Source organism: Rhizophagus irregularis, chromosome 10, assembly GCF_026210795.1.
Source record: "Rhizophagus irregularis chromosome 10, complete sequence".
NCBI lineage: Eukaryota > Fungi > Glomeromycota > Glomeromycetes > Glomerales > Glomeraceae > Rhizophagus > Rhizophagus irregularis.
The window spans coordinates 1934657-1954525 of NC_089438.1; the positions used below are offsets into that span (position 1 = coordinate 1934657).

General features: G+C 31.4%; 7 protein-coding genes across 7 annotated transcripts; 1 reads left to right on the forward strand and 6 right to left on the reverse strand.

The window, feature by feature from the left end:
* Positions 1-463: 463 nt before the first annotated feature.
* OCT59_001939 (uncharacterized protein) lies at positions 464-891 on the reverse strand (the record flags this gene model as incomplete). Its single annotated transcript, XM_025325393.1, has 2 exons — positions 464-719; positions 785-891. The coding sequence occupies 2 exons, from the start codon at positions 889-891 to the stop codon at positions 464-466; spliced, it is 363 nt and encodes a 120-aa protein (XP_025181460.1).
* A 184-nt stretch (positions 892-1075) lies between these two features.
* Positions 1076-1327, reverse strand: OCT59_001940 (uncharacterized protein; the record flags this gene model as incomplete). Its single annotated transcript, XM_066144164.1, has 1 exon — positions 1076-1327. The coding sequence occupies one exon, from the start codon at positions 1325-1327 to the stop codon at positions 1076-1078; it is 252 nt and encodes an 83-aa protein (XP_065995353.1).
* Positions 1328-2477: 1150 nt separating this feature from the next.
* Positions 2478-5991, reverse strand: OCT59_001941 (uncharacterized protein; the record flags this gene model as incomplete). Its single annotated transcript, XM_066144165.1, has 1 exon — positions 2478-5991. The coding sequence occupies one exon, from the start codon at positions 5989-5991 to the stop codon at positions 2701-2703; it is 3291 nt and encodes a 1096-aa protein (XP_065995354.1). The 3' UTR covers positions 2478-2700.
* A 308-nt stretch (positions 5992-6299) lies between these two features.
* Positions 6300-11245, reverse strand: OCT59_001942 (uncharacterized protein). The gene has a single exon (XM_025308335.2). The coding sequence runs from the start codon at positions 11036-11038 to the stop codon at positions 6485-6487; it is 4554 nt and encodes a 1517-aa protein (XP_025181458.1). The 5' UTR covers positions 11039-11245; the 3' UTR covers positions 6300-6484.
* OCT59_001943 (uncharacterized protein) lies at positions 11092-12715 on the reverse strand. Its single transcript, XM_066144166.1, has 2 exons — positions 11539-12715; positions 11092-11455 (listed from the first exon to the last, which is right to left on the reverse strand). Exon 1 carries the CDS (start codon positions 12694-12696, stop codon positions 11695-11697), a length of 1002 nt encoding a protein of 333 aa, XP_065995355.1. The 5' UTR covers positions 12697-12715; the 3' UTR covers positions 11092-11455; positions 11539-11694.
* A 203-nt stretch (positions 12716-12918) lies between these two features.
* On the forward strand, positions 12919-14714 carry OCT59_001944 (Succinate--CoA ligase [ADP/GDP-forming] subunit alpha mitochondrial). Its single transcript, XM_025316074.2, has 7 exons — positions 12919-13024; positions 13094-13212; positions 13393-13509; positions 13589-13732; positions 13805-14093; positions 14161-14426; positions 14513-14714. The coding sequence occupies exons 1-7, from the start codon at positions 12970-12972 to the stop codon at positions 14537-14539; spliced, it is 1017 nt and encodes a 338-aa protein (XP_025181456.1). The 5' UTR covers positions 12919-12969; the 3' UTR covers positions 14540-14714.
* Positions 14531-16912, reverse strand: OCT59_001945 (uncharacterized protein). The gene is made up of 3 exons (XM_066144167.1): positions 16071-16912; positions 15664-16004; positions 14531-15597 (listed from the first exon to the last, which is right to left on the reverse strand). Exons 1-3 carry the CDS (start codon positions 16574-16576, stop codon positions 14672-14674), a joined length of 1773 nt encoding a protein of 590 aa, XP_065995356.1. The 5' UTR covers positions 16577-16912; the 3' UTR covers positions 14531-14671.
* Between the last annotated feature and the right edge of the window lie 2957 nt (positions 16913-19869).

A 19869-nucleotide genomic window follows, 5' to 3' on the forward strand; every position in this document is an offset into this window, starting at 1 on the left:
TGTCATAATTGAATTTGGGATTTTACTTATAATTACGGCAGTCTAAAATAATTTGGGTGGCATGTATAGGGTGGCCCAGGGTGTCTCAAATTAATTGGAACTGTAAGATGAGCTATGTGTGGGCTAACTTATACATGTAGTCGAAACCTCTATGAAGCTGGACAAGGTTTCGGCCTTTCAGTAATTTAATTATAATAAATTATTAAAAACTATTCAGAAATCCATCCGAAACTTCAAAGACTTTATATTATAGTTTCGGCTGGATGTAGAGATTAATTTTTATCATTTTTTAACTTAATTTTGATTTAAAAATGTGGCCAAAAATCACGTGAAAAGGTTTCGGCTATAAGTATAAGCTAACTGTAACGTCTGCATATGTTTTTAGTGTGTATGTGTTATCGGATGGGTCATAATGAGCTGCAAGAAAAACGTAAAATGTTAATAAAATGTTATAATTTCAAAGTCAAGCAGAACTAGAGAAAATTCCCTTACATGGTGCACCTAAAACAGTTATCGGAGGATCACGTATTACTCTGCCATTTGGGATTTTAAAAAAATCCTGAAGCATACTAACAACGGCTGCGTGGACTGGTAAAGGCATAGCAACTATAAATACGTTTCTATTTTCCAAATAAAATTTTAACTTTGTTGATTCGTTGCGCTCAAAGAAAGTATTATAATCTTTTTTTGAAACGTTCCACCCAATTTGAAAGGGCAAGCTGTAAACCAGTTGAGTTAAAATTGAGCAACTTTTAAGTAAATAACATGTGAGGATCACACATACTGTTCTTTTACTAAAGGAAAAACTGGTAGCTTTGGATAGTTATAGGCTTTATCTTGAACTTTTTTAACTATCCTTACTACCGATCTCCAGGCTGAGCTTAAAGACATTTTTAAGAATTTCGTGCAAAAAAAAGGAAGACAATCAAATTTTTTACTCGCTACTGATTTTAAAATCTGTCACGTCACAAGATTGTGTCACATTATAAGAGTACTTACGAATAGTTGTAGGTGTTGAGTAGAGCATGACACCCATATGACACCATACCCGGGTGATAACACTTCAACTGCGGTGCTAAAGTACAGGACAATGACGTAGCAGGATAGGCGAATAGGCCGGTAAAGAGTCATCCATAACCCAATGTGAGAGAGTGCATTTTTGATGTTTAAGTTGAATGGCAATTTGTTTGCCGAAAACCGGAAAACCATCATCATTAATAGACATGACCCAATATCGCTTCTTATTAAGAAGGAGCTGAGATTGAAGAAGTAATAGTTGGACGAAAACGCTCAAGTAAGAGCCCATCTGAGTCAGGAACCGTAACATGATTATAGACATCGTTAAACCATTTAGAAGGTTTGCCTAATCCTCATTTTTCAGTGAAGCGTGAGATAAAAGAGGACTAGCAAAGAAGCATGTAAAGGCTTTGTTGCGTGGTAATATCTGATAAGTAAAAGATGAGACGCTTTCGCAAACAGAAAAAATGAAAGGTGAATAATTTGGGTGATAAACACTCAAAAATCGGGATAGAATCATTAGGGAATGTCAACCTCGATAATATATTAGCAATATAATCTTTTTTGAAAGATAATAAAGAAAACCAAGGAAACCAATCGCTAACATCTAATGGAGAAATCGGAATCAAAAATCTATACTGAATATAATTAAAAATAAAGATTGATTAAATAGAAGAAGAATTAGCTATCAAAATTAAAATAAATTAGTAAGATGACATTGTTGTTGATGTGCAAATAAATTGATAAGCCAAAAGTGCTATTCAAATATAAAATGACATTAGGAAAAGTTTTGGATAAGTGTGCTTTGTGTTTCACTGGCCACCAAAATTAGGTTATATCACATAATTTTAAATAGTTGTGAAATAGTAAAAACTTTAAATCACAATAACTCCATGCTATAAATATGAAATTCATATATTCGAATCCTCTTAATGAGACGAATTGAATGGCATAAAGATCATTGGAATCTGATTACTAGATACCAAGACTGCAAGCAAAATGTTTAAATATGTAAGTAAGAACAAAATGGTCAATATTAATGCTATCGATACGATCTTACCACCATTCGATTCGTCTCGATTAGAGCTTTCAAATGAGCTATAAATCATCAGATTCCAATTACTAGATGGCAAGATATCTTTAAAATACTTTTATTATTAAGTTTTAATAATTGTAGATAATTATTCGACCATTTTTGACTTTTGGGGGCTAAAGTTGAATTAATTTCGACCATTTCGACCATTTTTAGGGTCGAAATAACCTAATTTCGGTTTCATATATAGCATTAACAAATTTCACGTAGTCACGTGATAAATAAAATTATATAGTTATAGTTATGGTGAGATTTAGGCAATTTCCTTAAAACTTTATAATAAAATTATCGTACTACTATAAAGTTGACGTAGTAGAAATAAATGAAATTATGTTAAAACTTTTATAATTTAATCATTTTTTTTTTTAAAAAGAAAATTCATATACTTTATTAATTTATAATAAGAATGATGAAATATGCAGTCTTTTTGAGTTAATGATTAAGAAATAATTAAAAGTGTTAGTTTATCAGAAAAATCTAAAAAAAAAACTAAGAACAAGTATATATATATATTAAAGAAAAAAGAATATTATACATATATAAGAAAAAAAATTTAGTAAGAAAAAAAATGAAATTAATATTTCTTTTCCTTACATTCCCTTTAATATACTCCAAGCTTTTGTAGCTCTAATTTCACTTTCACTTAATGATGGTGAATTGTTATTGTCATTACAGCTATGTTGTTGATTATTATCTTCTCCGTTTTCTTTATCATCACTATTATCATAATCACCTTCTACAATACTTTCAAGCATAACCAATTTTTTTATAAATATATCACGAATTTTTGTTATATCTTCAAATACCAAATTTTTTGATAATCTTCTTAAATATCTTGACCAGAGTGTTATTGCACTTTGTAATCTTTCACTATCCAACATATTAGGCAGCTTATTATTCAATGTGGATGCGGTAGTAGATTTTGTGTTAGTCTTCATTGTGGCGGAAGTTGATGTATTTTCAATTTTATTTTCTTTTCCATCTTCATCTTCAGTGGATTGTTTCGTGCTATTATTCAAGGTATTATTTAGAACGTTCATAGAAGATGATAATCCTTCAACGATTTTCCATCCTAAACTTTTTGCTTCTAATACAATCCATCCAACACAAAATTCTGTTAAGTAATGTATATCTTGTTCGATTTCAAAAGAATAATAATTTAATTCTTCTAATGAACTATCATCGCCATTTCTTTGTTCTTTTCTTTGTGTTAAGGCAATGCTAGCTTTATTAGCACATCTCAATGATGCTTCGAGCTTACCTTGCATTAATAACGCATAAGAAAGTAAACCCATAGCAATAATTTGTTTATCGTTAATATTCTCATTTGATTTAAATCTTGGATAATCTTTAAGCCTATTAACAAGATTTTCTCCAAGCTTATTATGTTCTAAAAAGAATGCCTCCATACAACATCCAACTAGTGCATACCAATGTGTGAATGAATTAGGTGTGGTATCTCTTACTAACTCAACAAAAGAAAATGAGTGTTTAATTTTCGGTGATGAAAACTTCCTTTTACCACCAAATTTAGTAGAAATAAATTTATAAAAAGCTTGTTTAAGATAGATCATTGCTTGTACGTCAGCCACAAGTGTTAAAGGAATCGTAATTTCTTTCGTTAATTCACTGGATGATTTTTCAAAAATTGAATCACGAATTCTATTAACAATTTCTTTCCACATTTCACTCTTTTGATCACAGTTTAATGCCATTTCAAGCCATTTCCCTCCTGTACCACTATCAAGTACTTTTTCTTTGTTTGCTAATTTCCAAAAGTGTGCAACAACTCTTCCTGAAAGGAATGGGATACTTGAAAGTCCGATATAACTTTGTAATGCTGCATTAGCATAAATACGTGAAGAACTAAGAGATATATATTTCCTTGTCGAATACGAACTTTCCAATAGATTAATGGTACGTAAACAAGTGTAAAGAATTGATAGACGTGAAACCTTTTCATTACCACCACATAATTCAACTTCACCTATTCTTCCCCATAATGCTACTTCAATAAGTCTTTCTTCATGATCTGTATGTGTGTAAACAGATGTAATATCCCATCCCAAAATTCTTCTTAAAGAAAATTTAATGAATTCTGAAATAAGTCCAACAAAAATCTCAAATATGTTAGAAGGTATTCCATTTGAAAGACTTGTAAGGGATCGATAAATTTCCTTAGCATCCTTAGATTTAGAGTTTAATGCATATGTGATGACTGAATTTGATTTGCGTGAACGACGTGATTGAATTGAAAATAATGAGGGTCGAAGAATGTAAGTCAAACATACAAGGAAAGTAAATATTCTTGCCAAATACCAAAGATCAATAGTAAGTACACCATCGTTGACGTCCAATGAATTTTTTTCAACGACAGGTGTAGGTGAACTAGTCAGTACACGACCTTCATGATGATGATCAATAGGATGAGATTGTGTAATATAACTTGAGGGTGATGTAAAGAAAGTCATACACATGAATAAAGCCATTAAAGCCCTTGAACCAACTGGTGGAGTTTGTGGAGTTGGTGGTGATTCATAATCTGGATTTGGCGAACCGGGAATAGATTGATCCGGAGAACCGCAGGGCGGTGTAGTGTTAGAAATATAAATATTATATAAATCAATACCACCGGGTAAAGTTTCAATTAATTTCATCAAGGTTTCATTTTCACGTTTGACTTTTTGATTATTATTTTTCAAGTAAGTAATATATTCGGTTGCTTTCCTAAGAATTGTCGCTTTATTCAATTTTGTAGCAGCAGGTATTCCATCAACTTCGTCGATATCGTCATCATCTTTACTATCCTTACTTTTGAGATGACAAAGTGCTGGGACGACATTTTTAAGATCATTAATACGATCATTAATATTATTTCTATAACGACGTTCAATGGCATTATGTGCAACTTTCTTTTGCTGCTTATTCGGTTGTGATTGAATATTTTGTTGCGGTTGTGTATTCGTGATTGTCGATTTGAGACGATTTATAGGTAATTTAGCAGTAGAAGAGCCATCACGAACAAGTAAAGGCATATTTGTAAATTGAGAAGAAGCTTCGATAAAATTTGTTGCGGAAGGATTAATAGTTTGATTCCAAGAATCCGGGTTAAATGCTAACATAGAGCCACTTGTTGCAAAATTTGAAGGTAAGTCCGAAGGAACGACGGGAGAACTAGGAACTATAATACTCTGAGTGGTGCCGTCATTACGCATAATATTAGAAACCAGAGAAGTTGGTTCATCTTTGATTAATTGTTCTCCAGAAGGTCCGGAAGATTTTAATTCAGTGAAAGGGCTTTTAATAGATTTGCTGCTACCATTTAGACCTTTGCGTTTTTTCTTTAAGGACTTGTCAGGTGAAACAGAATCGCGGTCAAAAACTGAATTAACACGTTTTCTATCAGCTTGTTGAGAAGTTAATTGATCAAAAAGAGATTCTTCCATAGAGGGATAATCTTTCATTATAACATCATTTGACGATATAATAAAGTCTTGTAAATTATTAAATTGTGGTGGTGATCTGTTATAAGAATTTGGCGAACTCAAAAAAGAATCGGGAGAGCTTAAAGAGGCTAAGATATCTGGAGAACTAAACAAGGGATTATCAGGCGAAGTTGGTACCGAATATTGAAAATTACTAAAATCATCTATATTACTAGAAAAATTTTGATTTTGACCAGGACTTCCCAAATCGTTATAATCATTATTCCCAGAAAAAATAGCTTGTATTTGTGCTTCAAATTCTGATAATGTAGTAGAAGGTGGTTGTGCTGTATTTGAATTATTATCAATAGTAGCAAAATCATCAAAGAATGTAAGCAAACCTAAATCCTGGATTTCTGTTTGCTCTCCGTTAAGTAAAGGATCTGTTTCGTACATTATTCTTTAAGATATAAAATTTTAAATGGGTTAACGAAAATTTATATGAAAGGAATATTTAAAAATGGTCTTTACGAATTTATTAGAAAACTTTAGGGGAATATATAAATTTTCGACAAGTAAAAATAACTGGATATAAAAAAGTGGCGTGAGCAGATCCAAATTTTTCTTTAAAAAATTAAGAAATTGATTGGATATTGATGAATCAGGTCAGAAAATATCGTAACACGAAAAAAAAAAAGATTTTAAATCTAACCCAACTTCCCAGGTATAGGTGCGTCAATTTATACGTCCAACCACATTACCATTTTTGAATTGTAAGAGTCATATGACAAAATTTACACTTTATTAAAATTTTTATTTCTATTTGCTATTTACAGTACATTATTAATTTTATTTTATCATTATTATTAATAATATGAATATAGATGCTAATTAATTTAAGAATATTTTTATTTTTATTTTTATTTTTAATTTTTTTTTTTTAAGTCCACTAATAATTTCTCCTTCGGTGCTTGTCGCCGCCTCCACCAGGCTTTTTGCTTATTCCCGGATTATAATGACCATCGGGCACCAACAAATCCGAGAGATGAGAAGGCACTGCCCGATTGATTTTTATTGGTGGCCGGGATGCAGGGGCAAGAACTTCGGGTTGGATCCGCTCCACAATTCTCTCCCCCGGACGCTCGATCAATCGCTTCTTTGAATCGGGTTCTTCATCCCGATCATGATCGGACCGATCTCTTTTCTTTCCTGGCACAAGGAGACGCTCGCGCTCGTCGCGCATTTGGCCCCTTCTTGACACGTCATCAATATGGCGCCGTCCGTTGCGATGGCGATCACGTTCTACTTCTCTTTCGCGACGGTCTTCATCGCGGTTACTACGTTCACGTCCTCTTTCTGTTTCTCTGCTCCGTTCTCGTTCTTTCTCCTTTCCTTTATCGCGTTTATCTTCACGTTTTTCCTCCCGTCTTTCTTTATCTTCGCGACGTTCTTCTCGTTCTTTTCGTTCTTTTTCTTTCATTCTCTCATCGCGATCTCTTAATTCTCTGTCTTTACCACGTGGATGATGATCCATTCTTTTCATTCGCTCATCACCAGGCTGTCTTTCTTTACTTGGTTTTCGGACATCCTTTTTTTCAATTTCTCCGCCACGAGGAGGCATATCCGGAATTTTGTTTCTTTCCCTTCCCATTTTTTCTCGTTCGTGATGATCAAATTTTTTGATTTCTCTTTCGCGTTCGTGCTCCATTTTTTTGCCCATCTTATCTTTTTCGCGTTCATTGTGGATGTCTTTTTTGTCTTTCATAATACGTTCTCGTTCTCTTTCACGTTCCTTTTCTCGTTCTTTTTCACGCAGCTGATTTCTAACATCTATAGGATTTCTTATTTCCATCGGTTTATCAGGTAATGGATGAATTTGTCTCCTTGGACTATTGGTTCTAGCTGTTGCACGTGGGGATTGATGATCATCACGAACATTCGAAAGAGGATTGATACGATAAGGTTGTGGAGTTGATGGGCGGTCAGGTTGCACGGTAGCTTTATTTTGTTGTACAGCTGAAGTAACATTTTTGAGAGCTGAATCATTTTGATTAGTAGCAGAATTCGAACCGTTTGAAGTTGTTTGTTGTTTGGGAGTTTGAAATTGCTTATAGGGAATCCATGACTTTTTCATACTCCTTAATTTGCCCAAATAACTTAATGCTAATACCTTGATATCTGATCTTTTTTCATTGTCTGCTATATTCTTTACAAATGACTCAACTTTCTTACCCATAGTTTCAATGGCAGGAAAGTATTGAACTATTTCGCTCAGAACTATTATAGTATTTCGTACCGAAATATATTCGATTGCAAGAAGACCTTGTTCAAAAGCCTTGAGAAGTTTTGAGTGCCATTTATAATAAACACGTCTAAAGTCTTCATATTGCAATAAATCAGTTTCAGCAATACTTGAAGGTTGTCTATTTAAAGCGCTCCATTTCATTTGGAAACCGGGTATTCCTCTTCCTTTGCCTCTTTCTTCGTATGCATTGGAATCCTTATGAAGAACGCTAAGAGATTTTAAACAGGTTTGTAAAAAGCGTCCATAATTACGAGCTTCAGCTTCTGTACATGTAAATGTAAGCAGCTGCACTTGATCTGCAAACACTCTATCATAAAGTGTAAGCGTTGAAAAATTCGCTGTACCAATTTCGTGCATCACTTCAATAAATTTTGCACAAAAAACTGCATTATCTGCAGACATAATCAGTCGTGGGAAAAGACAATATTGCCAGAACTGTGTAATGATATCTTGGCGATTTGAGAATTGGCCAGAAAACCAATGATCTTTCTCCTTCATTAATCTTTGTCGAATACGTGAATTATGTTCAGGGTGTTGTCTATATTCATCTTCAAGTGCGTTAAGGATAGCCGTATACTTCTTAATATCTTGCGGCCTTTTCTTGTCTTCAGCAAACTTAAGTAATCCACGAGTTTCGCTTATAGCCTTTTGATATTCTTGAGCCGGAAATTGAAGATCATACAATGAGAGCTGCCAAAAAGTCGTATAAAACTCTGGGCTTATCCCATTCCATACATGCGGTGGATGTATCTGCTGTACTTGCTCGATTACATCGCGTAAAGCAGGTTGCCAAATATTGTCGTTATCAACATCCATTGTCGTCTCATATTGTGATTTGATTAAATAATTTAATTTAGGACGTAATAGCATGAACGTATATTCCGGTTGAACTACGTATTTATTACACAATTCGATTATATCTGGAATCATCTTATGATGTTCTTTCATATCAACGTTGAGGGCAAGAAATTCCATATATTGGACATAAGTGTTACGAACTGTGTCCAATTTTGCACCTAATTGTTTGAGATCAGATGATGTTGATATCGTAAGTATGTTATTTCCATCTGAAATAGGGAATGGAATTTTCTGACACATCTGTGCTATATAAAAGGCGAGCGGTGTCAAGAAACCAGTATCTATAATAGTTTTAGCCAACCTTGCCGAACTACGCCGTACATTTTTGTTAAGATTGATGTTATATAATCTTGACTTTCTGAGAGTATCGAATCCGCTCATTAGCAATACATCACTTTCAGATGGTATAACAGATAGCTCGATACCAGACAAATTGGTAATAAGTTGTGATATAACACATAAATCGACATCGTTATCAAGTTGAAGTTGATTAATAACATATTGTAAAATACTTCTGAGATCGATTGGTTCATATTTCCGACAGATCTGTCCACAAAATAAAGAGATATTTTGTAACCAATCAACCATATTGATTCCATCATCTTTAATCCTAGGCTTATCGCTAGCTAAAATTTCAAGCATAAGATAACTCAAGACATCATAAGCAAAATCGCTCAGATATCTACAAGCTTCGACCACAGGAGTTATCATATTTGGATAACGTTGAACCTGGTCTAAAGCTATTGAATAAACAATGGCAGGGTTTCCCGTAGCCAATTTTGAAATTTCACGACCTTTCTGACGATAATTGTCATCAGTGATCCTTTTCATTATGCCTCTTGCTTTCCTAATTATATTAGTCTTTAAATCTTTTAAAGTTGGATGCAAATTGTAACTCTCACTCTTCCATTCTCCGTAAATCCCGTACCTTATTTCGTATGGATAATGACACAACACATCCCAAAAATCAGTAATTACTCCTGGGTTCGTCTCACACATTGATATGCTTGGTAAAATTACAGATCTTATGATATCAAGCCAAGCTGTTTCCACTTGATAAATATTAGGGGTTGACCTTGAAATCGTGAGATGCCTAAGAGCGAGCCTTAGGATTTTAGTGAACAATATGATATCGTCATTAAAGAAGGGTGACACGAGATTTAACAATTCTCGACCTTCTTCAAGAATTAGTTCACCAATAGTGTTAAACATTGGTATGCTGTCACTCCAACGATGGTACCAAGATCCAGGGAAAGTTGGAGACTTTCTTGATCCTAAGATATTCGGAGCTATTGGGGCATAAATTGGTTCAATAGATATATGTAGTAATTCACAAACTTTATGAGCTATTTCCGGATGTATGTGAGGTAACTGATAAATATAATATCGAGCGTGATATAAATCACCAATGCTAAGAAGAGCACAGGCAAGTCCAAGTTCATGTCTATGCTGAACCTCCAACAGATTTTTCCATTCCATTTCTTCGGTTATTTCATCAACCATAATATGCGGATGAAGATCGCCAACACTAACAAGTCCTCGGTGTATTAAGAGAGCGGATACTTCATAAAGGGATTCGAACACGTTTGGTATCATGTCATCACCTTCATATCTTTGATATTTAGTTCCAAGTAGCTGAGCACAAGAAGGATTTCCTAAATCATTTTCCCACATGAATGATTGATCATGATTATTTCCATTAGAAATTTGTGGAGGCTCAGGTTTCCACGGAGAAATCTCCAATAAACGTAAAAAGAATTCGTGGTGCTCTCTAACATTAACTACAAATACGTCGAGAATCAAATCTAAGACCCTATTTGGATCAAGATGAAAGTACCCTATTAACATTTTAATTTGTTCAAGGAGACTATTTGCTCGTTCATTTAACGCCGCTTCAGTCTCGGCTATGTACTCTGGATCACAGTGCTGAGCTAGTTCACATATTAACTTTGCATATCCTTCATTCTCTTCCCTTAACAGATTATACTTTTGTTGTTTATATAACATAGATGTGTTAATTCGTACAAGTCTCCGGTTGAATATCTTCTCGTCAACGAGACCAGTTGCAGCAAGTAAAGAAACCTCAAGTCTAGTCTTGAATTGTTTTATATCAATTATTTTCTTTGAAAAAATATATTTTACAATACTTGCGAGTTTTGTTCGGTATTCAGTATTTAAGTCATCCTGAAAAGTAGATTCGATATACCAGATGGTATCCAGTATTATGTCTTTGTCTGTCTCAGAGAGACTTTGTGTGTTTGAAAAAAGCTGATCAAGACTGTTCAAAGGTTTTCTTCCTTGTACGATTTGAATAAAAGCTTGACGAAAAGTATCTTCCATATTACAAAATTACAGTGAAAAATTAGTCAACTTTAAAAGTAAATAAAAGATTTAATTTGACAAGTACTTTTCAATAAGTCGAGATAAGATTAGTTTTTTTTATTATTTTAGTATAAAAAAATCTCGTTTTGGTTAAAATGAACCTTTTTCGATTGCGAACTACTCAATTTACAAGTGTGAGAGAAGTTGAAAATAATTTACAGTGATGACATCATAAAAAATTCGAACATTGAATTTTATTCACAAATCATTAATCATGCGACAATATTTCGAAACTGCGCCACACGTGAAGAACGAAATTTTAAAATTGGAATTGATTTAAGTGATTTGCAAATAAAGTATGTAAAGTATGATATTAAAGATATAAATTCGAATTTATATCAACTTTACAAAAATTCGCGTCTGAAACTTTTCTCCCTAAATTATAAAAGAATCACGTAATTTGTGAGCAATTCATAGCCGTAATAAAACCATATAAATTTATAATATTTAAATCTTACACCGTTGAAAAGTCAAGTTTTTAACTTCCACCGAATTCTTTAATGAACTCAACCCGCGATATTTAAGCTATTGTTACAAATTAGATTAAAGAAATTCACGTTTTTACATATAAACAACTTACCAATACCAAGTCCTATTACAAGTCAATTGAAAGATCAACTATCCTTTCTCGCTGTCCGATTTTCAAGAGATGATAAAACTTTTGCAGGTGGTGGCGGAGCTTTCATACTAAAAGTTCTAGATCTTTTCTCATCTCTTTCTGCTGCCTTTAATGTTGCTCTCAACGAAAATGGAACAAATTGACGATTTGACCTCTGATATGATTGTAAACGCAATTCATTTCGGACGTCAAAGGCAGTTCGTTGACATTCAACGTTTTTTGAATTTCCTTCTAACAAAGTTTTAGCTCTTGTCAAATATTCAAACCGCTCAGATTTCATGTTTTCTAATTTAACTTTAAGATTATCATTAAAGTGTTCATTCGTTGCGCTCAATGGTTCTAACAATGTAAAGGGGTCAAATGGTTGCCCAATGGGATGATTATCTATACTGCGACGAATTACTATATTAGAAGCAACTTTTGCCAAATCTGTGCCCATTAATTTGTTTCTTTTTGAATAATATTGTTGAGCTATATCATCTCCATCTTCCAAAATATCCGTATTCCCTAGTCCACCAACAGGAGATATACTTATTTCGTGAATTATATTATCGAAATCGTTTGTTGCTTTTCTTTTTATTCCTTTCTTTAATATTGTCCCACAGGGATCAATATCGGAAACGAACTCGAAGACACGTTCCTTTCTCATTTTTTCATATATATAAACCGCATCATGAAGATCATATTGTTTACAGTATTTGTAAAGTTCAAAAATCTGTTGCCATGTTGCATAAGTAAGGCGAATTCTCTCTTTAAGGAAAACTTCTGGTTGTGTGAAGTATAAAAGATATAACCCATATAATATGCCTAATTTTATCTCAAGCAAGCGCGTATTCATAACATTATAAGATAAAAAAATTTGATATAGCGTTTGCATGAACACCGGTCTGCCAAGTTTCTCTGGACAAGCGAAATGAATTAAAGAAAATGTCCTTTCTTTCCAAACATCAGTAAATGAAGTGAAATCATAAGCTTGCTTTTTTTGATAAGAAATCATTAACGTTTTAACATCTTGTTCGAGAGCAGATCGGGAAATGACCTCAATTCCGAGAATAATCTGATCATTCTTAATAGTATGTGCTTGAGAATTCATATGCAAGAATTGGATTGATTAGAAATTTGGTTTTTTTTACTATTGAAGTAGGTTTTTTTTAATAAACAATGGCCTCACTCACGTGAAAAAGTAGAGATTTAGATCATTTAGATGTGATCGCCATACAGTGTTTTATTTTACAATCGTTTTTTACACTTTCGACTTTTATGTTAGAAAATGATCAGCTTTAAGAATTCATTCTATCGTTCACTAAAACCAAAAGCGCAATTTGGTAAATCAATATTAAATATTGGAAATTAAGTTATTAATAGTATTAATTATGATAAATATTTAAAATTAGCATTACGTAGAGGATTTTCTTACAGTGCCATTCGGTCTGCTAGTTATGAGGATACCGTTAAAAATATGCGTTTAACTAAAGACTCTCGTGTTATATGTCATGGTTTTACTGGAAAACAGGTTGGGAGTTATTTTTGTAATGACATTACTTTCAAGCTGGTGTTTGATTAAGAAAGGTCCGCGGATAATAACGCGTATAAATTAATTCTAATTGAATTCAATCATTCTACCATTTTTAATTCACCCTATTCAACCACCAATTTATTTAATTGTTTTATTTTTTTTATATATATATCGTAGGGAACTTTTCATTCAAAACAAGCGATAGAATATGGTACAAATATGGTGGGTGGAGTTTCACCTAATAAAGGTGGACAAACTCACTTGGGATTACCAGTATTCAGCACTACAGCTGAAGTAAGTTTATGTAGAAATTTTACCTGTTAAAAAGTTTCTTAATTGTAATGATTATTTTTATTTTATGATTTTTGATTAGGCAGCTAAAGAATTAAAACCAGATGCTACAGCAATTTATGTTCCTCCACCAGCTGCAGCTGCGGCAATTTTAGATAGTATTGAAGCAGAAATTCCCTTGATTGTTACCATTACTGAGGGAATTCCTCAACAGGATATGGTCAAGGTGCATAGCATATCCAAATGCAAGTAAAAAGAGTTTATAACGTATTTAACTTATGTAATTAATTAATGATAGGTTGTGAAAGTTTTGAAATCTCAAAGTAAATCACGTCTTATAGGACCAAATTGTCCCGGTATTATTGCACCAGGAGCATGTAAAATAGGTATTATGCCAGCTCATATTCATCAAAAAGGTAAAGTTGGCGTAGTTTCGCGTTCAGGAACTTTAACTTATGAAGCTGTCAACCAGACAACTCAGGCAAATCTTGGACAAACTTTATGTGTGGGTATTGGAGGTGATCCATTTAACGGAACAAACTTTGTAGATTGTCTAAAATTATTCTTAGAAGATGATAGCACGGAAGGTTTGTAATTTCCGTATAAGAAAAAAGAAACAAGAGGGATTTTTTAAATAATAAATTTCACTTATAGGTATTATATTAATTGGAGAAATTGGTGGATCTGCTGAAGAGGAAGCAGCAGAATATTTGAAGCAACATAATTTGACTCGTAAACAACCAAAACCCGTAGTATCTTTCATTGCAGGATTAACTGCACCGCCGGGTCGCCGAATGGGACACGCAGGAGCTATTATAGCTGGTGGTAAAGGTGGAGCTACTGATAAAATTAAAGCATTAGAAAATGCTGGAGTTGTTGTATCAAGAAGTCCTGCTAGACTTGGAATTCACTTAAGAGAAGTAAGAAACTCTGACCAATTACGTGTTATGTAGTTGTGACTTATAGTTTTTAAGATAGTGATTTATAAATTTTTTTTTTTTAACAGGAAATGGAAAAACTCGGATTGGCTTAAATTTTTTCAATTTTATTCAACACTGTTCCTATTTTTTAGAAATTATTTATCGCAATATTACAAATCTGCAAAATATTTATCATTACAAAGAGTGATTTGAATAACTTTATACCCTTAAATAAATAAATTATTTTAGTCGGAAAGATCCATGTCTTCCACACAATCTTCGTCATAAGATATCTCATTATTTCGATGATTCACATTTTTGTTCTGAAGTGTCCGCTGTTGTTGTTTAAATGAATCTGTTTTTGATATGATTGAATCATCCTTTTTCCATAATAGTGATGATTTATCTACCTTATAATGTTCTTGGGATTGAATAAACATTGCTTCAAATTTTGAAGTAGAATTATCTGCTTCAAGTGAAGGTATTGTCCCGGGAGGTGGTGGCTGCACATCGGAACTAGGTGTAAATATTCCGGGAGGTGGCACACCAAAACTGTATGTAATTATCCCCGGAGGTGGTGGCTGTAATTCTAAATTACTTGATATTATCCAAGGTGGAACATTACTTGTACTTCCAGGTGGTTGTGGCTGTTCATAACTATACCAGTCTGAATATCCATTATAATACCAACCTGACGTGGTCGGATAACACACATAATTTTCTTTGGTATTTTTGGTATAAAATGCAAATTGTTCTTTATCATTATAATTATTTGTTTTTCTAACAGTCACATTAGTCCTATTTTCAAATTTTGCGAAATCTAAGTTTAATCCGGGATAATAAACTAATGGAACTTTCTTTTTCTTCTCTTGTTGAAGTTCCTGAGTTCCTTGGATTTCTTTCTCAAAAGTCTCTTTCTGAGATTCCATGTAAAATTTTATTAATTCCTCTTTAGTGTTGTTGGTGACACCCTCTCTTATTTCTAAACAATTTTCCCTATCCTTTGAATCATCATTCTCGGAATTATTACCTGTTAAATCGCTGCTAATACTAGAAACTTCCAATGAATCATTGCTATCACTCCTATTATTATCATAAATTTTTAATGTAGCTGAATTCCACTTTTCCTCTTCCAATTTAGATAATCTATCTTTTTTAGGTTTTAGTGGATCTAAAATTAAAATAAAATATCAGAACAAAAAGTTCATAACCCATTTCTTTAAATTATCATAATTACCATCTCCTTCATTATCTCCCCAATACCCTGGTGGATAGCCGTAAACTCTCATTCTCTTATAATAAGGAGGTTCGTCCTCACTTTCCAATATTCCTAAAGCATCTTTTAACACATCACTTATAACACCTGGTAAAAAAATGTTAAAAATAAAATCTTTTTCGTATTCAATAAAATATCTACTATTAAATTGTTGTCTTCCATTATTAGATTTACTATCTTGTTCATTATTAAATTTTTCTTTATTTATTTTAATTAATTTTTCATCTAAAGGTAATGGACAATTATAATATGAATGATATGGAGATGAACAGTTAAAGCATTTTCTTACTGATATTATTAGACTAAAAACAAAATAAAATTAATTTATGAAAATTAAATAATTAATAAGAAAAAAAAATGTTACACACCTTTTATCTACATTGTTGTTTAATTTGAATGTTTCGATTTCGTCATCTTTTTCTTTTTCCTCGTAACCAAGTACGCAATCCGTAATTCTTTCATAAATTATTGAATCCTCATTGATTAAACAATTATCATCATAATTATTCTTCGTTTCAATTATAATAGCAATTGCTTCATTATCATTCTTTTCTTCTTCACATATTATCTCTTTATTACAACTTGTCACTTCATGATCAATATATATTATCGTATCCCTTTTGAATGAATATGAACTATGTTTTTGTGGTAATATAGAAATATAAGGAGTAAAATGTAAATGTGGGGATACTTCTGGCGAAGATATTTCATGCTTTACTAAAAAATTAGCTTCTTTTAATGGTAAGCTATTATTAAGATGATCCTGAGAAATTTGAGAAGGAAAAGAACGTTGAATGTTTTCATCGTAATACAAATTTCGTTTGTGAAAATGATTTCGGTGAACTCGATCTATTTGATTGAGGTTTTCTTCCATTTCAATAGATAAATAGAGAATAAAAATATAAATATCCACTAATAGACAAGTACCCCTTTTTCGTGGCAGCAGTAAACTACCCGGAGTAAATAGTCACGAAATGGCCGGCATTACGACATTTGGCTGGAATTAAGAATGACGTACATGTGATATAGTTATTACAGATACTGATCGCCTGAAATTAATTAATTTCGGCCAGAATTAGAACCACTTGATTTTTGCCTAAATTAATTGATGCCAAATTGAAATATTAATCATGTGATTTTCTTTGATTTTCTTGATCAAACCTCTACTATATATCAAACTTTAACTTCAAATCATGAGTTTAATATATTAAGATTTGACTGTAAAAAATGAAAAAATGTGTAAAAAGATAAAAAAAAAATCAAATGGAATTAAATATAATAAAGGAACTTTTCTTTTATTATGGCAAGCATTGATCAAATTTTTAAGCAGTTTTTAATAGTCATCTAAAAATTATGTTGGATTTTTTTATTAGAAAATAGAATCCACCATTCCACTTACTACTAATAGATATCACCATAGAAAAATTTAACTTTTATATAAAACCTTATATATATATAGTTATCCTTCCTTATAATCACATGTCTTAGAACTGTCAAATGCTATGATTATAGGGAAGTATTCTTATAATAAAGTCCTTCCATATAGTCACATATATATAACAATATGAGAAAATGTAACTATATTTTTTTATCCAATTAAAATTAGTGAAACATCAACAAGAATCGGTGATATGTTTTTTATTTTTTTAAAAAAAATAATTTTTTCTTTTTTTTAAAAAAATATAATGTTTTATTATTATTATATTAAATATTACGAATTAATACAAAAAAATAGAATACATTTATCTGAAATTGATTTTATCATTAAAAAAATTATAGCCATAACTCGATATAACGATTCAGGATTATACATACTGCTCAAATTATTTTGGGATGTCATAATTATAATTTGGGATGTCGTAATTCATTTAATTTATATATAATTTACTATGTAAAGTGCTAAAATAATTTGAGATGTCATAATTGAATTTGGAATTTTACTTATAATTACGGCAATCCAAAATAATTTGAGTGGCATATATATTTAGAATAAACTAATTTTAGCCTATAACAAACTTTTTTCTTAAACTAAACTATTTATAATCAATTATATCACTATACACTGACTTTATTATAAATTTTGTGATATTACATATAACAAAGTTAATTATAAAACCAGTCATACTTATTATTTGTGATAAACTGATACCATACTAATTCTAGCCAGAATTAACTTAGTTTCAGTTGGCATTATTCAATACAGCAGACCACTAATTCTCAATTTCAGTGCATTTATTTACAAGTTTCTGTATAATAACATTATATTGAACTATTGGTATTATAAACACATTTTAAGGTAATAAAATTTGACTTTATATTGATATACTTTTTAAATATACTGTTTTTATACTTTTCAATATATCAATTGGTATACAGTCAAACCTCGATATAACGAACTCGCGGTTCAAGGGCAAAAGTTCGTTATATAGTAGAAGTTCGGTATGTAAATTTTTTTTGTGTACCAAACTCCATAAGTTTTACAGTAACAGTTCGGTATATAAAGTTATCACGTGATTAAAGAATATTAATTTTGGCCAGAAATTAAGATTTAACAGTATAAATTATGTGAAATTTCAACCACGTGATCAAGTTCGGTATATAAAGAATTTTTTTTATATGCTTTATTATAAACGGTAAATCATAAAAGTTCGGTATACGTTATATCGAGTTTATATGAAATTCGGTATATCGAGATTTTTTTAAATAATATGAACCCAGTTTTTAAAAAAAAGTTCGGTAAGTCAAGAGTTCGTTATATTGTGGGTTCGTTATATTGAGGTCAGACTGTAATAGAAATATTTGATTTATTATCAAATATTTGATATAATGATCTAAAATAACTTGAACAGAGGGTTTGTTATATTGAATTCTGACTGTATAATAGGACCCCGGATATCTCCAAAACAGGTCATAAGTCACACTTTCGGCAGATTGGCCCATTTTTTTTTTAAAAGCTCAAAAAATCGTTTTTTGTAAATATCTCGGCATCCAGTGGTCCAATTTTGATGAACATTTTTTTAAATTGTAGAGCTAAATGAGGGCTACAAAATAAAAAAAAGTTCATTAAAATTGAATTACTGGATGCTGAGATATTTACAAAAAACGATTTTTTGAGTTTCAGCAAAAAGGGGCGTTTTTGGCCAAAAGTCCATTATGACCTTTATATTAGATATCCGGGGTCCTGTATAACAAAATATTAATTATTCAAAAATTTATCAAGTGTATTTTGTTTTCTTGAATTAGTTTCTTTAACTTTTATCAAATAAAGATATTTTCAAAAAATATGTAAACCATTAGTATTAAATTGAGCTGAATTATTTTGCTATTCAAAATATTTAATAAAAGTTTGCAAATTATTAACTGTTTGTTGTGTTGATATAATAGGTATTTCTTCATTAGAAGTATCACTATTATCTTCATTTTCTTCAGAGTGTACAAGATTTATAATTTGTTTATTGGTAAAAATATCTTCAGTTGGAATAGGAGAATCATATATGGGGACACGCACAGCAAAACAAGGGGATAGGATCTAAAAATTTTTTTTTGAGATTTTATTACAACTGTAATTTTTGGATAAATTGGAGCATAATTATTATATGAACTTAAGAAATTTTTTTTTGAGGCTATCCCCTTGTTTTGCTGTGCTTGTCCCCATATATTATCAATTTCTGGTAAATTCAAAAGATATTCAATTTCTTCTTCAAAGTCAGACTTCTGATCCACATCATTTGTACCATTATCTATATTATCTTTATTTATATTAGATGGAAGAATTTCAGTTTTTTTTAACAATTTTGAATAGTTATTTCTGTAATATTATTCTATGATTTGGCAATTTGATTAATTGCTTCTTTAATATTTAGCTTATTTCTAATTAAACATCCCTTATTATTAATATAAATTCTAAAAAAAAAAGATTTTTTTTTAGACTTACTTTTCTTGATTAATTTTTCTATCAAACTAATAAATCAAATATCCACAAAATTCCCATTTATATTTAGCTTTAAAATTTTGAATAATTTCTGCAACTATAAGTTGAAGATGAGATGAGGTATTAAGAAAAAAATAAACAAACTTTACATTAGTAAGCTTAATATCAGGTTTTTTTTATTATTATTTGATTTGTTTTTTTCCTATTTGAGTAGAATTTGATGATTCAGCAATATT